Here is a 17,740-nt window from a genome sequence, read left to right on the forward strand (position 1 = left end):
TGTCTAATGCTACTTCAGTCATGTTGGTACTCCTTCTCTAGCGATGTTTTTAATAGCAAACATCATCAAACAGTGTTCTCAGTTACATGGCCTCTGTGCAGTGTGAACTTTCTTTCCAGGTCCCTCAATTTCAAAAACTGCATTCTCAAATCACCCCACTCTCAACGATTTCTGCCCACATCTATCTAAGCTCCTCTGCTCGTGCATCTCCTGTAGCTTCTGCTCCAGTTCCCCCTTGATAGCTTTGCCCCTTATATCGTTTCCCTCTGGCCCATTCTTCCTTCCAAAAATCATCAGACCGCAGCACATTAATTTCATCAGTACTGATCAGCACATTGCACCAGCCTGTCTAAATCCTCTTCAAACCTGTCACCACCTTCACAGACGACAATACTTCCAAAATTTGCAGGTGACACAAAATTTGGAGTCATGCTAGCTTATATGCACCCAACTCAGGATGATTCACATAGATTGAAAAAACAAAACAGTGCTCCTAACCATCACACCACCTCCTAAAAAAACTGGAGTTCACGCGATAGTTCCCAGTCAGACAGCCAACACTGTATCCATGCTCCTAGTGCGGCTAACATTCCAAAGGCCAAGCTTGTGGTATAGCACTTTGCCAAATGCTTTCTGAATATCTGCTAACACATCAAACAAATGAACCTCATCAAATCTCTCTGGCACAGGACCCATACATTTCCATATGTTACTAGATGACCATCCCAGTTTCTCTAGAAAGCAGTTCTCTCTATTTTCAAAGCAGCAGAGTGTACCATCCTCCATGACCAGAAGTAGCTTGGTTTTTAATCTAGTCCGATGTCTCAGAACATTAGGTCATGTCTGATATAATGGCCTGGACAGTACTGCCACCTGTTTTAATGTTTCTTGCCTTTTCAATGTTCTCTAAATTGCTCAGGTCACATTTGGAAATGCTCAACCAGCTTTTCTCATTATCTACTCCAGTACATTTCTTTCACCAACCTATGTAAATCTCTGCACTTGCCAAAATGAGGTTCCCCTCACAACAAAGATCACATCTGCAGTGAGACAGGCTCCGTGTACATGTGCTTAGAGTTCAGAGGCCTGTTCAATAAAGACATTCAAAATAGAAGCTCTTGTATCATGTTAACCAACTAATGGTCAAACTACAGTTGACGACATCTCCAAGTTTTGAGAGTCAAACAGAAAAAGAAATTTTAAAAAAACTTTTAACAATGATGTGGGGCACTGGGAGAAGGGGCATGAAACAATACAAGTTGCTGTATCAGAGATCTAGCACGGACATCCTCAGCTAAACAACCTCCATTGGTTGTAAATCTTATGATCCGGTGAAGACCTTTCATCATTGCCATTGACACGGTTACATCTCTAGCCACTAGACTGAGCTTTTGAATTAAAACCCACTTGTCCAACTCACACCTGCCATCAGGGACAGGGACAGAAATCACAGATCCCAGATGCCAACTAGAGCACAGTGATCCTCTCAAGCCCTGAGCCCCCATTACTGGTCTGAGGTACACCTTGTCCTAGGCCCTACCTGTACACGTCCTTATTGGTCCAAACCATTAGGACAGTGGAGAAGCGTGAACATACATCATGAACCATGTTTAGGAATACTCTCACACCATTTTACACTGCAGCCTTTGGACATTCAACATTCCAGGGTTTAGATGTTTCAGGTGTGACAGAGGGATGGAATAAGGGTGGGAAGTTGCATTACTGACGAAGGAAAAGGTCACAGCTGCATATGGAGGGCTGACCCAACGAGGCAAAATGGGTAGAACTCCAAAATACGAAAGCTACAATCACTGGGTTATGTCATTGACCTCCTTGTAGCCAGTGGGAAATAGAGGAACACAAATGTGGGTAGATCGTGGAAAGATGGAAAACGGCAGCGTTGTTCTGGTGGGTGATTTTAACTTCTTCAGGACTGACTAGGACTCCCTTATTGCCAGTGGGGCAGAACTGGTTAGGCACATCTCTGAGGGTTTCTTGAAACAATATGTAGACAACAAGGAAAGGGGCCATTGTGGACCCTGTAATACAGATTGAGCCCGGCCAAATGATCCAAGTTTCAATGGGGGAGCTTTTAGGGAGCATGATCATAATTCTTTAAGTTTTAAGACAGTTATGGGTGTCAGTCCTCGGGTGCTAAAGGGGGTGGGGAGGCTAATTATAACAGTATTAGACAGGAACTGGATAAATTAGATTGTTGAGGGTACTTGAGGGTAAAACTACATATACGATATGTGGGATTCTTTTACAGGCAGTTGTTCAGAGATCATAACAAGCATGTTTGTGAGGATGAAAGCCAAGGATGGCAAGATTCAGGAATCCTTCATAATATGAGATATTGAAAGTTTAATTAAAAAGAGAAATAAAGCAAATTTAAGCTTTTGGAAGCTGAAATCAGCCAAGGTCCTTGAGCAATACAAGGGAAACAGGAAAGAACTTAAACAAGGAATTCTTGAGAGCTAAAGGAGCCATGAAATCTCCTTGTTGAGTTGGATTAAGAATAATCCCAAAGCATTTTATAGGTATATTAGGAGCAAAAAGGGATTGGGTAAATCCACTCAAGGACAAATTATACATGGAGCCAGAGAAAGTGGTGAGGTCCTTAATGAGTGTTTCATATCAGTATTCATGGAGAAGGACATGGACAGTAGTAAGATTAGAGAGGGGTATGCCAATATTCTCAGAGGTTGATATTGAGGTGGTAGTGGGTGTTTTGAAAAACATTAAGTAAATCCCCAGGGCCTGATGGGATCTATCCCAAGATACTAAGGGAGGCTAGGCAAGAGCCTGCTGGGCCTTGACAGAGATCTTTGCATCCTCTTTAGGCAAAAGCAAGATTCAAGACAAGAGAATAGCCAATGTTATTCCAATGTTTAAGAAGGGCAACAGGGATAATCCAGTAAACTATAGGTTTTACATCAGTGGAAGGGAAATTATCAAATAATGTTGAAAAGGGACAGGATTAACTCATATTTGGAGAAGAGGAGGCTTATTTGGGATAGTCAGCATGGCTTTATGCAGGAGAGGTCTTGTCTCACAAACCTTGTTGAACTGTTGAGTGACAAAGATGATGATTGATGAGGGTAGGGCAGTGGATGGTGTCTACATGAACTTTACTAAAGCATTTGACAAGATCCCTCATGATAGGCTGATCTAGAGAACTGTGTATTATGGGATCCATAGTGAGTTGTTAGGTTGGATACAAAATTGACTTGGTCATACAAGACAGAGATAGCTGTGGAGGGGTGTCTTTCTGACTGGAGGTCTATAACAAATGGCGTTCCCCAAGGATCAGTGCTGGCATGTCTATTATTTATAATATATAAATAATTTGGATGAAAATGTAGGTAGTGTGGTTAGTATGATTGCAGAAATTAGTTAAGTTGTGGATAGTGAGGAAGGTTATCAAAGGATGCAGCAGGATATAGATCAGTTGAAAGTTGGGCAGAAACATGGCAGATGGAGTTTCATCTGGACAAGTGTGAGGTGATGCACTTCGGGAGGTCAAATGCAAGAGGAATTAAATACAGTAAATGGCAGGACTCTTAGGAGCATTGATATACAGAGGAATCTTGGAGTGCAAGTCCCTAGGTCCCTGAAAATGGTAACACAAGTTGGTAAGATTGTCAAGAAGGCGTGCAGCATGTTTACCTTCATCAGTCAGGGCAGTGTGTACAAAAGTTAGTCAGTCACATTGAGGCTGTATAAAGCTTTTGTTAGGTCACGTTTAAGTGTATTGTGTGCAATTCTGGTCGCCACAATATAGGAAGAATGTGGAGGTTTTGGACAGGGTGGGAAAAATCAAAGAGGTTTGCTTGGATTGGAGTGTATGAGCTATGAGGAGAGGTTAGTTTGTTTTCATTAGACTTTTGAAGGCTGAGGGGCAAGCTGATAAAATTATGAGGGGCATGGATAGGGTCTCTTTTCCCCCCCAAGATGTACATGTCAAATACTGGGAGGCACAGCTTTAAAAGGTGAGAAGGTGAAAGTTTAAAGATATGAAGGGCAAGTTTATTGTTTTCTTAAAAACAGAAGGTGGTAGGTGTCTGGAATGTGCTGCCAGGGCTGGTGGTAAAGGTCACAACTCCTTTCCTGTTAAGAACTGAAGACTCACTCCTTAAGGGGGAGTATTTCAGTTAGTTCAATTGCCAAGTGTTTAAAATGGTGCTAGGACACCCTTGATACAGACTGGTGAACCTCCTACCAGGTTCCCAAACACTCCTCCCGCACTCCACAGCACAGCTCAGATCTCCAGGGAGATGTGCTGTGTACTCCAACACTTAACATCTGTGCTATCTGAGTTGGGGGAAACTAAGTTAACATTTCAAGTCCAATGTGACCCTTTTCTATTGGAAGACTCTTTGTTCAAATGTTGAGAACAGGAATATTTATGTGTGCCTCACAGACTCAGAAAGTGTTTGATCGGTTTCTTACAGTAAGTTTACAGACGTGTTACTGAAATGTGACACTGACAGGAAAAGGTGCAAGATTTACACAGAGTCTCCATTAGGACCAATAGTGAGCACCAGGCTAGAAAATGGACAAATCAAACATCTTTCAAGTGAAGAGAGAAGCACGACCAGGCCATGTACCATCATCAAAATCATTCAACCTGTAAATGCAACAAACATCCAGAGAGATGGATGTATTTCCTGGGATATAAACTGGAGGAAAGAACACACCCAACTGGTGGGCACTGACAACACAGAACTACTTACACATTCAGAAGCGGTCCAACAGCATACGTAGATCAAGTTAAAAACTCAAACTTTAGAACACAGATTCAGTGCAATCACAGAAACGATAAAAACAATGAAAATTAGAAGGTAAGTTTGAAAGTAACTACTGGGAAGATTGAATGGATGGTATCACACTGGAACAAGAACGTTTGTCTATTCAGGACAAATGATAACAGAAGATGGCAGATGTGATGCACAAGTTAGAAGAATAGAGATAGCCAAAGGTAAATTTGTGAAGGTGGGTAACGTGATAACAACAAGAAAAATCAACTTGTACTAAAGGACAAACTCACTGCAGTCTATCCGCTATCCTGTATGTCTCAGAAAGCTGGATAATAAGTGAGGATCTATGGAAGAAAATAGATATTAAGACGTCTACTCAACATTCCATATACAGACCATACGACAAATGAAAAGCTGCTTAAAATTTCAAGATCAAAATGAATTCGATTAAATGATGTTCGGAAAGGACAAATGTCAGTATTTCAGCCTCTTAAACAGAGCTGAAAAGATACCAAGGTCCCTTCTGGAGGGCAAAGGGGAGGGTTCTCAGGAAGAGTTTTCAGAAAGAGGGGTCAATCTGGATGTCATCAAATGTTGTTAATGACAGAGCGGTTACAGGTGAGCTACAGTGGATGTGAGAGGCTGCTGCAAGGCCAAAAGATTGTCACAACCATTAGGTAGATCAGTCAACCTGCATTTAAAAGATCACCATTGACATTGGACTAATTCAAATCATCATATCAAACTGACCGGAGTTCAGATGAAGGATCTACATCTTATGGGTCACAATCAGTCTTTTCTCATGGAAGAAGTAGATGAGGATATATTGCCCACATTTTCTGTTTCTTTTAAGTTTCCAGTATTTGCAGTTATTTTTACATCCTTTGATTGTTGGAGAACTTTTTCACTAAACAAGAAGTTCTCTATTTCAATAAAAAAGGCAATTGAAATAAAAAATGAAAAATGACCACTGCAGACAGACAGGAGTAATTATGTGGGAGATAAGATCTATTCTGTGGGAATACAGTTCTATGTTAATTGCTACAGGAATCACATTTAATTTGTGATGCGGAACATGCCTTTCTTCAGTGCAACAAATAGGCACTTTATATTAAAGACCATGAGGCATTCCAGAAGATGATAAGATATTGGTGCTACGTTCTCGCCTATTTGCACAGTGATCTATTCAGAGGGATATGTGAGATGATTGGATGACACACTCCTCAGAGGAATAATTTGCATAGGTTTGATCATTAATGGGTTAGGAAAGTGCGGTTTCAGAACAGCACAGCGCTTTGCCATTCTCCCAAACAAAGTTAACTTGTGGTTAACCTCAACAATATAGTTCTCATTCAATCTGCGAAGATTGTACTGGAGCCAGTAGCAACTCTGTCCCCCCTGCAGTCACTGATCATACTGTAACAGGTTTATGCTGTGACTATTTGGAACATTCAAACCTCATTTCATAAATCTGTGGGAAAGATCTCAAAAATAAATCTTCACAAGGACTCATTTGTCCTCCATTCCGAATGGTAATGTCAAATCTGCCTCACTCACGTTAAACTTTAAACAGCAGTAAGATGACTTTAAAAGCAAGAGTTGTCAAGTTCTACAATACTGACATTGTCTCTTTGTGCTCAAGGACCATGTGACATTTATTTCCCACCACTCAAACCTGCATGCTCACTAAAATATTGCAATTCCATTTTGTACAGCTGAATCCCACAAGTTGTTCCTCAATCGGTGCCCCTTGACCTTCAGCTCTTTCCCAAAGTTTGAGAAGTTGTCACCCCTTGTTCCTTAGGCTAGCTCTTTGTGAGTAACATTGCAAACACATCACAATCACAATCAGTTCATGACTAAATGGTCAAGTAGGAAATCTGGCAGACAAAACAAAGGGACAAATAAGTTGAGGGTTGGTACATGGAGTACAGAAATGGTGGTCCTATTTTGAACCACATGGGCAATTATTTCCCATCACCCCACCAGCAATTCCTCCAGGTGTGATTTTTGCCTACCATCCCGAGCCAGTGAAAGGTACCCAACAGAATCGAGCAAGATCCATTCCATATGCTGAGGGCATCTGAACCTCCAAGTGAGGTTTGACCACAGCAGAGAAGCCACAGTGGCTTTGCCATCAGGCCAATATAGTAAACGGACAAAGAGGCCTATGAAAGGCCTGGAATTAGGCATGCCTTGTGAGAACAAGACTGGGAACTGCTCCCAGCTCCACAAGAGAAATTTGGGAGCCATGTGTTCTGGGCTTCTCCTCTGTTCTCTCACTGCTTGTAAGGCCATCGCTTACCCCACCCTCATTTCTTCAGAGGCTTCTGCCCACCAGTGCACTCTGCCCACTGACCAGCCAAGTCCTCCCCATTGGTTTTGGTTGGAAGACTATCAGAGAACCTGGACCTTTGGGTTGTGTTTGAGATGATTTGTCACCGATTATGGACAAGGCCAGCTAACCTCTGCCGTCAATTAAAAATGGAACTAACCAGACAAGTCAATAGCCACAGCAATATTTCAAACAGGTAGACAATACAGGAGATTGAACAGTGAGGTAATGCAGAGTTAATGTAGATTTAACATGACTGTTTGAAATAACCGCACAGAGACCAGTACCCCATCACCAAGTCACCCTTTATTCACTTGCGCACAGTACACGGGCTGTGGTCAGCCAGCTCTGAGTCAGTCCCTGAACTGAAGAGATTCTAAATTCCCTGGTTATATTTTTTTCCCTCTTTTTCTTTACATAGTGAAGAAACATCAAGTGCAGAAAACTTTATTCATATTACACCAACAGTAAGAAAACAAAACACCTGAGTGGCCAGTGACAAGCAATGCCCTTCTCTTTAGGGACAATGCCCATGTGATCGAAAAAGTGAAGGGGGGAGTTAGGGATTAAATCAAAATAGACTCGGATTCGGAAACAAAACACTCCACACCTGTGTGCCCACCTCTCCCTGAAATCAGACAGTGTTGGTAGACACCGCGTGCTCCTTCTCCAGGGACACCTGGGCTCTACATAACCGCGAACGAGGGGCAGGCAATTGGCTCTAATCATCCTCGCTGCTTAGACCTGTTTATGGCCAGTTTGGCCAGGCCCAGGAGCAGACCCTCTGACCTGCCCTCCGCACCAGGTGACCGAAGATCAGGAGCGTGGACTGAAGTGCAACCAAAAACATAAAAGAAGATGCAGACACCCACATCCCACATAGACATGGTCCACAGACTCCACAGCACCATAGAATAAGCAGTTGGGCTGGGAGTCTGTGAATCACAGCAAACTGCCATTGTAGGAGACTGTTGCATGCAGCACCCACCACCCAGATCCCCAAGCGAGGGAGGGGGGGGGGGTAGATAGAGAGGATTCCCTCATAGAGATCCCTCCAGTGGGGAAACTGCTGTTTATATTGGTTGGCCTAGGCTTCCAGATTGGCCCAGCTTAACAACCCCAATCAAGGATCTCATAGTCAATGAGATCCACCAGATTCCAATCACTACACAGTTATTGAAACATTCACCTCCAAAACATATGATGTAATTTATTCGTCAGATTTGATAACATATGCCTTAGGATTAGTAATAGGATGTCTAACCACATATACACACACACACACAAACACAGAGCAAATCACTGCAACACTTTAGAGGCATTCTATACAATCAAAACCAGTGCACAGCTCAAGGACTCCCTTAACTAATCGTTATTAATGACCCAACATTTATTTTTGTTGATAACAGTTATCGACTCTGGACTCTATTTTCTTCTGATTACGTGCTGCCAGCTGCGATAACCGGTTTCCTCTTTCCACACACAGCAGCATGTAATCCTTTCACCCAACTGTGTTCTCTGACACAGTGCCTACATCAAACAACAATACACAGATTTAACTAAAACCACCCAACAGCACCAACACAGGGCAGGTACCAGAATAAGGACAGCTCATTTTCATCGAAGAAACACAGAAAGCCTGTACGAGGTCAGTAGAACAAGTTTGAGGTGGAGCAGAGGGACCTCTGGGTTCATGCGGATGATTCCCTGAAGGAGGCCAGGCTGGTTGAAACAGTTGCTAAGGTGGTTTATAGGAGCCTTGAGTCCTTATTAGTTTGTTAAACATTGTGTAATCAGTCAATAAGTCTATGTGATGAAAAAGAAAAAGATGGAGCTTCAGAAGATCCTAAATGTGACAAATCAACTTTTTTTAAAAGAAGAAAGTTAATTTGGGATATGTGTTCAATAGCTGAGGCAGTATTCATTGCCCATCCCCAGTTCCCTTGAGAACATGGTGATAAGGTGCCTCTTTGAACCTCTTCAGTCTTTGGGGTGTAGGTAGCCCCACAATGCCATCACGGAAAGACTTCAAAGATTCTGACCCAGTGACATTGAAGGAACAGTGATCTATTTCCAGGTCTGGGTAGTGACTGGCTTGGATAGGAGCATGCTATAGGAGGATAGTGGTGGTACTGGGTAAATGCTGCCCTTGTCCTTTTAGGTGAAGGTGCTGTGAAAGGAGTCATGCTGAATTTCTGCATTGCACCTTATAGATGCCACACACTGCTGGCACTGACCATCAGTCATGGAGAGAGCTCGTGTTGAAGGTGTGTCAATCAAGTGGACTACTTTGTCTTTGACAGTGTCAAGCTTTTTCCATGTTGTTGGTGCTACACTCAGCCAGGCAAATGGGGAGTACTCCACTGTACTCCTGACTTGGCATGACAAGTTTAGTCAAAGGGAAATCACGTCCTTGGGAGAAGTGACTTGGGCTGTGGTCAAAATGAAACCAGTGCATGTACTGTACTTAGATTTCCAGAAACTATTTGCTAAGATGCCACATTAAAGGTTAGTGCAGAAATTAAATGTTAACGGTGTTGGAGATAACAGATTACCATAGACAGAAGATTGGCTGACTAAAAGAGAGAGATATAGGCCTTTTTCAGGCTGGCAGGATATCACGTGAGCACAGGAGTCAGTGCTGAGGGTCTCAGCTCTTTACAATGTATATCAATGAGGGGAGTGAAGGCACAGGTAGCTAATTTGCTGATGATGCAAAAAAAAAAGGTAGGAAAGTGAGTTGTGAAGAGGACATCATCCTTCTAGCAATGAAGGACAGATTTTAAAAACAGGGAGGTTACACTGCAGCTGTACAGGGTGGGGAGGCCACACCTGGAACACTGCATGCAGATTTGGGCTCCTTACTTGAGAGAGGATGTACTGGTACTAGAGAAGGTTCACTAGGTTGATTCCGAAGTTGAGAGGGCTGGTTTCTGAGGAAAGATTGAAAAGACTGGCACTATTACTCATTGGAATTTAGAACAATGAGAGGAATCTTAAAGAAACATAAAATCATGAAGGGAATAGATGATAGAAGCAGGGAGGCTGTTTCCAATGATGAGTGAAAACTAGAACTGGAACTAGGGGCACAGCCTCAAAATAAGGGGGAAACAGGTTTAGGACGGAGTTGAGGAGGAACTTCTTCACCCAAAGGATTGTGCGTCTGCGGAATTACCCGCCCAGTGAATTAGTTGAGGCTACCTTATTGAATGTTTTTAAGGCGAAGATAGACTTTTGAACAATAAAGGAACTAAGGGTTATGTTGAGTGGGTGGGCCAGTGGAGCTGAGGCCATGAAAAGATCAGCCATCATCGTACTGAATGACGGAGCAGGCTCAATGGCCTACTCCTGCTCCTAGTTCTTTTGTCCCTATAAGGGAACCTACAAAGGGATATAGAAAGGGAATGGGCAAAGATCTCCCAAATGGAGTATAAGATGGGAAAAATGTATAATTGTTTGTTTTGACAGAAAGCATGAAAAAGCAGCTTATTATCTAAATGGTGAGAGGTTGCAGAGCTCGGAGATACCGGGAGATCCAGCTGTCCCAGTGCATGAATCACAGAAGGTTAGTATGCAGGTAGAGCAAGTAGGGTTATTTTCCTCCTAAAGGGTTCAGAATGCAAGACTAGGGGAGACTATCCTGCAGTTAGATAAGGCATTGATGGGATCACATTTGGAGTAGTGTGTACAGAACTGGCCAATGTACTCACAGAAGAATGTTAATGTGTCGGAGACAGTTCAGATAAGCTTTGCTAGACCAATATCTGGAATGAGCGTATTATCTCATGAGGAATGGTATCCTTTGAAATTTAGAAGTGATAAAAGGTGATTCGATTGAAACGCAAGATCCTGAGGGGTCTAGGCCTTGACATTGTGAAAATGTAGCGGTCATCCTTTAAAAATAAGGGGTCACGCATTTGAAGTCAGAGATGAAAATGTAAAATTCTCTCAAGGGTTTGGGCGTCTTTGGAATTCCCTTCCTCAAAAGACAGTGGACACAGAATCTTTGAATATTTACAAGGCTGAGGTGAACAGATTATTGATTACCACGGGGACAACAGATTGAGGATATGTAGAGTTGAGGTTCGAATCAGATCAGCCATGATCTTACTGAATGGCAGACCTGCTCAAAGAGACAAATGGTCCACTCTCATTTCTTGTTTTTATGTTCATAAACATAAAAACTGATTTTTGTTTTGTACTGTTGGAAGATACAATTAATTTCCATGATATTGAAATAGACTAAAAATTGCCAATAAAGTCATAGCAGAGCCTCAACTTCATGCTGGAGTTCAGAGAGGTGTACGGGATGATGGAAAAGCCTACTGCTAGCCCCCACTGACAATATCAGGCCAGGGGATTTTAAACCCTAACCCTCCAGCCCAACCCAAGTCTCCTAACAAAATCCTTGGTGTCATCACCATCTGAATCCAGTTGGGAAGACAAAGGACAACCCTGGAAATGACTCAGCCCAGCCCAGTCAGCCCATCAGCCCAGCCCAGCCCAGCCCAGCCCAGTCCAGTCAGTCAGTCAGGTGATGGGTCTGCTACAAGGGAAACACATTCAGGGGAAGGTGGTGAATTCAAGAAAGCCAGTCATGTTAAAATCCAGCCATCACTCCAGTCTTTGCATACTGACAAGGGTCTCACCTGCCTGTTCCCAGAGCCAAGTAGACTTCCCAAAATCCAGGATTTAACATTCCGGTGGCAAGGCTGCCCGGAAGGCCAAGAGTGAAGGTTGCAGGATTCAGCCTTGATTTTAAGGTCCACACACCCCCCCGCCACTGGGGTTAAGGAAGGTTACAGATTGATTCCCAGCATCACTATGGCCCTGACTGGCACAAGTACAGGTCAGCAGCAGTGGTCTTAGCAGTGATTGGATGACCAAGCCACATGAAGAGCCTTGGAATAGATATTCCATTGCAGCATAGTTGTGTGTGAGGGAATCTGAAAAATATTCAGTCCACATCGCATCCAATGAACATGCTCTGTTATTCAATAAGATCCTAATGAACATAGTCCAGTCCAGCCAACATCCTCGTTAGTCTCCTCTATATCCTCAACTGCAGTCACACCTTTCTTCTGACATGATCATCAAGACTGCATGCAGCACTGAAGACAGAATCAAAATAGTATTTCATTTCATTCCAGTACACTCTTCCAGCTCTGAGGTTTTGGTTAACAAATGCATGTATTCAGTAAGTCTTCTTGACCTGATTTACCTAACCAACCACCTACGGGGATCAGTGAGCAAGCACTCTCAGATTCCTCAATTCCTATGTACTTCTCAGTATCATAACATGGATTGGATCATTGAATATTACCCCATAGTCATTCAACCCACTGAGTCTACAGCAGTTGTTTTGAAGATCAATTCAGTTAGTTCTGCTCCTCAACTCCCCAGTCATAACTCTCAAAGGCATACTTCATTGAGAAAGATGCTGTGAAAAGAATGCACATTCCATGAGTAACTGAGGGGATGCATGAAGGATAAGGCCTGCAGGAAGTTAAAATCAATTTAAATTTAGGTATACCTTAAGGAGCAGAAATGTACAGGATTTGGCTGAGAATTCAACATTTAAAGATAATGCTCCTTTCCAGTCCCCAAACTCAAATTGCAACAGAGTAAATTAGCAAACAACAAAACGTTGCTTTGTAGAATTAATCTTGGCTGGATATCATCCTAATTCGCAAGAGTTGGATCCTTCTGAATGACTTGGATATCAGCAAGTAATGGAAAATAATTCCCCCATTTCATTTGTCTAAGAGTTCAAACTGTATTGCCTCTATTCTATCAGTGGCTGAACCCAAAGCGATTGGCTACTTTATAAATTATAATTAGAATCTAAATTTTTTTTTTAAAAAGTCCCTTTTAATAAAAAAAGGTCTATACTTAAAATTCTGGAAACCAAATGCAAGAGAAAAGGTGATGAAATGCTCAGAAATACCACACATCAAAACTGGTTCAGTAACAAACAAAGTCAGAACAAGTCTGGGACTCGTTCATTTAACAACTCTTACAGTTGTTTTCAAATCCCTCCAGGACTCCATCATTCCCCTTCTCTGATCTCCTCTGGCACAACAACCTTTGAAACGCCAAGTCTGTACCTTCTGCTGCTTAGGCACCAAGCTCTGGAATTCTCTCGCTAAAAAGTATCTGCCTCTCTACGTCAACTTCCCCTAAATTTGTGGTCACTTGTCCTGATAGAATTATTAAAACATTTTGACATTAAGCTAAGGTGAGAATCAGCATAAGCCGTGTGCTGAGTTAGGGGCTATCCAGAATATAATGTTGTTGTTGCTGCTAGCACAGTTAACAAAGCCCAAAGTTTGTAATGTGGTCATTTTTCAATTTATTCCTCATCATTTGAATAGCCAGCAGCACAGGCCTGTTATTTCATCTGTGATATGTCAATTAGTTGTTTTCCAAATACCAAAGTTCTGATGATATAAAGTAATCAAAGCTTTCTGTGTTAAACTGAACAGTTGTTGAACAACACGCCATACCTGCAATTGGTGGGCCGGCCGTCATTGGAATGGACATCAACCCAAGAAGGAATCCAATCGCCTGCGATACATTCTCTGAGCCCACAAGTTCAAAGGCAACTGGGGCCATGATTGAGATGAAGCATCCATCAAATAAACCCATGAAAAGGCAGACTGCAATGAGACCACCAAAGCCTTGACACAGTGGAATCATCATGGACATCAGCCCAATAACTAAGAACGATACCACCTGAAATAACAAAGGAAAGTTTGGTCACTTGCTTCTATTTACATGAGGAAAAGTAGAAAAAAAGTTTCGCAAATTTGTTCTTGAGCTTTCAGAATATGGATGAATACAATCCAATTCACTTTTATTTGTTTGTGGCATATGGCTGTCACTGGCTGGGCCAGTATTTATTGCCTGCCCGTTAAGTTGCCGGTGAGCAGTCAGGTATGTAAACCGTATGGCTCTTGATATGGTGCACCGTATCAAATGTCACATCCCTTCGGTACAACACGCAGAGTATTGACAATAGTCAACAGGCCCTTGCAAAGGTCAGAATATACAGTCTAACATAGTTGTTCTAATTGGACAATAATTGCTGTGTAATCCCATCTAATTGTAATTGATACCAAATGCACCTTCTGTAACCAGCATGAGGTTACCACAAGATCAGCCACAGTATGGACACATCAGTTCCTTTGAACTCTGTCCCACAATTAGAGAAGGAGAACTTCAATAGGAAGTGATTATCTTAGATATGGCAGGTACCAAGTCTTGTATAATTGGGCATAATAAGTTCTCATACCCAGCCTCTAGGTAACAATTTCCATTCCAAGACTCCATGCTTCCTCATTGACCAAAAGACAACGTAGCACAGGACAGAAACATACCACAGTTTAGATGCTCATGATGTGTTACATGTCCCAGGCCATTACTGGATAATTAACTTGTGAATCTGCAGCAGCTTAAATCAAGTTCATGCATTGGCTGCGACAAGGACGACTGTACGGTCACTGCTCCCCCAACCCCTCTGGTGACTCCGTGACAGGCTTGGTACAGAATTGGCCCCTCCCTCTTTGTAAGCAGCTACTTGACCCATGACACCTGTCCACCTTACCTGAAGGAAAACTTTATTTGAGCCAGGTAAGTAGTCTGCAACCCTGCCAAAAACTAATCGCCCAATCCCTGATGAGATTCCAATACACATCAACAGAACTTCTTCATTTTGCAATTGAAAAGTTTCTTCCACATACTTCATCTGTTGATAAAACACAGAAATAAAAATTAAAGCATGTTATTTTGGCCTTTTCATACTATTCCTGCAGTATTAGTGTATAAATGTTTCCTCTGCTTCCTTTCATGTATAAGAGGTCAGAGAGAGAGAGAGAGAGAGAGAGAGAGAGAGAGAGAGAGAGTGTGAGTGAGTGTCATACAACACAGAACCAGGCCTCTGGCCAACCAAGTCTCTGCCAAATAAACACCAAACAACACTAATCCCATTCGCCTGCACTTGTCTGTAGCCGACAATGCCCTGACATTGAGTGCTCATTCAGCTGCTTTTTAAATGTTACAAAATTAGCTGCCTGCACCACTCTCTTAGTCAGCATGTTCCATGTAGTTGCCACCCTTTTGGTGAAAAATTTCTTTCACTTTAAACTAAGGCTCTCTTGTCTTAAACAAGTCTGCGAGGAGGAAAGGTAGCTCAGTGGTTAGCACTGCCTCACAGCACCAAGGACCTGGGTTCGATTCCACCCATCTGTGTGGAGTTTGCACATTCTCTGCATGGGTTTCCTCCCGCAGTTCAAAGATGTACAGTTTAGGTGGATTAGCCATACTAAATTGTCCATAATGTCAATGGGATGGGTGAGTTAACCATGGAAATGCAAGGCTACAGGGATAGGGTAGATCTGGGTGGGACCATTTTTGAAGTGTCGGTGTGGACTTGATGGGCCGAATAGCCTGATTCCATACTGTAAGGATTCTATGGACTTCTACACCAAGGTTCCTTTGTTCCTCAGTAAACCCTAGGGATTTACCAATCATTGTAGTGCCAAAGCTAATCTGTCTACTTGTTGTCTTCCCAAACCATAGGGGCTGCTCTCTCAGTAGAGAGAAATAACTGGTGGTGATTTAACCTGAGGGCCACCAGACCTCTGCCATGGGATGATGTTGAGAAGGAGAGTCCTTAAATAGTAACCTCAAACTTGTGATAGGAATTGAACCCACACTGCTCTGTAAACCAACGATCCAGCCAACTGAGCTTAACCAGTTCCCTCTGTCTACTTAAATGTGTTTCCGTCAAATGCCTCTAGGTTTGCAAGATAAAATCTCAATAGTATTAATATCAAAGAATAAAGGCTGGGCTAACAAATAAAAAACTTGTACTTCTGTAGCATTTTACATGACTGGCAGCCAATGAATTCCCTTGGAGTGCCTTCCATGGTTTGTAAGTGAATGAAACAACTACATTGCCATATGTGACCTTGCTGGAGGCAAATCAGCTAAGTGTCAGCTAATTTGTTTTGTAACAGATTGGTAGTTAAATAACAAGCATTACTCTGATCCATGAGGATCTTTCACACACACCTAAACAGACAGCTGCAGTTCGACTTAATAGCTTGAGAATGGAACCATAATATTTTACTTGAAGTGACAGCCATGTGAGCAGGAGCGGAGATGTTCAGACAACAACCTATACCTCAATCTGCATATGTCTAAAAATCACTGACTCAAATTCAGCAGCACGTTGTTAGTCCACAGCAAAATTTCTCTCCTAAAAGGAACCCATTTTTGACATTCGAATAAATAGATTGGTTTTTCTTTTGTAAAAAAAAAGTGATTGAGGGACGTGGGCCTTGTAAGTTATGCCAGCATTTCCGGTCCACCTCCAGTTGTCCATGAGAAGGTGGTGGTGAGCTACCCTCCTGGCACACTGCAATCTATTTGGTGTCAATACATCCATGGTGATATCAGGGAGGGAATGCCAAGATTTTGGCCCAGTTTCATTGAAGGGCCAGCAATATATCTCCAGCTCAGGATGCTACGTGGGAACTTGCAGGGTGGTGCTGTTCCCATGTATCTGCTACCCTTGTCCTTCAAGGTGATAGTGGTTCGAAGGAGCCTTGTTGAATATCTCTAGTGCATCTTGCAGGGGATATACACAGCTGGTACTGGGCGATTAGGAGAGTGAAGGTTTGTGGATATGGTGCTAAACAAGCAGCTTGTTTCTGGAGTGATGTTGGAGTTGCACACATCAAAGCAAGTGCTGGAATATTCTATCATATTCCCAACTTGTGCCTTGTAGATGGTGGACAGGGAGTTACAGGATTCCTAGCTTCTTACCTACACTTGCAGTCACTGTATTTATATGACAGTGCAGCTCAGTTACTAGTCACTCACAGGATGTTGACAGAAGGGGATTTAGCGATGGTAAAGCCATTATATGTCAAGGAGTAATGGTTGGATTCTTTTGTTGGAGATGGTCATTACCACGCACTTGTGTGACACACAAATGGTAATTGTCATATGTCAGCCCAAGCTTGAATATTATCCAAGTCTTGTTACATTTGGATACGGACTGTTTCAGTGTCTGAGGGGTCATGAATGGTGCTGGACATTGTGCAACGATTGGCAAGTATGGGCCTTCTAATGGAGGGAAGGTTATTGATGAAGCAGCTGAAGACATTTGGGCCAAGGACACTATTTTGAGGAACTAAGATAGGCACCGAGTCGGATACGGAAAGATCCTTTGAGGCCTTGTAGTCAGATGTGGAAAGAGCTGAGATGACTGACTTCCAATAACTAGAGTCATTTTCTGTTGTGCCAGGTATAAAGAATAAAGAATAGTCCAGCACAGGAACAGGCCCTTTGGCCTACCAAGTTTCCAAAGATACATGATGCCTTTCTAAACTAAAATCTTTTTGCCTCTACACTGTCCATACACTCTACTCCCTGCTTATTCATATGCTTCCAATTCTCCTGATTGCCATTCACTCCAGTTTTGCGAGAGCTCGGTGATGTCAGAGAGTCCTAGAGATGTACAGCATGGAAACAGACCCTTCAGTCCAACCCATCCATGCCGACCAGATATCCCAACCCAATCTAGTCCCACCTGTCAGCACCCGGCCCATATCCCTCCAAACCCTTCCTATTCATT

At 42.6% G+C, this 17,740-nt stretch overlaps 1 protein-coding gene across 1 annotated transcript in view; it reads right to left on the bottom strand.

Annotated features, from left to right (window-relative positions):
• Positions 1-17,740, bottom strand: part of slc16a10 (solute carrier family 16 member 10) — a 131,918-nt gene that overhangs the window by 12,726 nt on the left and 101,452 nt on the right. Inside the window, exons 4-5 of the mRNA XM_072551842.1 lie at positions 14,702-14,842; positions 13,602-13,830 (exon numbers count right to left, since the gene is read on the bottom strand). Coding sequence (XP_072407943.1) covers positions 13,602-13,830; positions 14,702-14,842 — 370 coding nt within the window. The remainder of the gene's footprint in view (positions 1-13,601; positions 13,831-14,701; positions 14,843-17,740) is intronic.

The sequence above is a fragment of the Chiloscyllium punctatum genome, chromosome 3 (genome assembly GCF_047496795.1).
Source record: "Chiloscyllium punctatum isolate Juve2018m chromosome 3, sChiPun1.3, whole genome shotgun sequence".
NCBI lineage: Eukaryota > Metazoa > Chordata > Chondrichthyes > Orectolobiformes > Hemiscylliidae > Chiloscyllium > Chiloscyllium punctatum.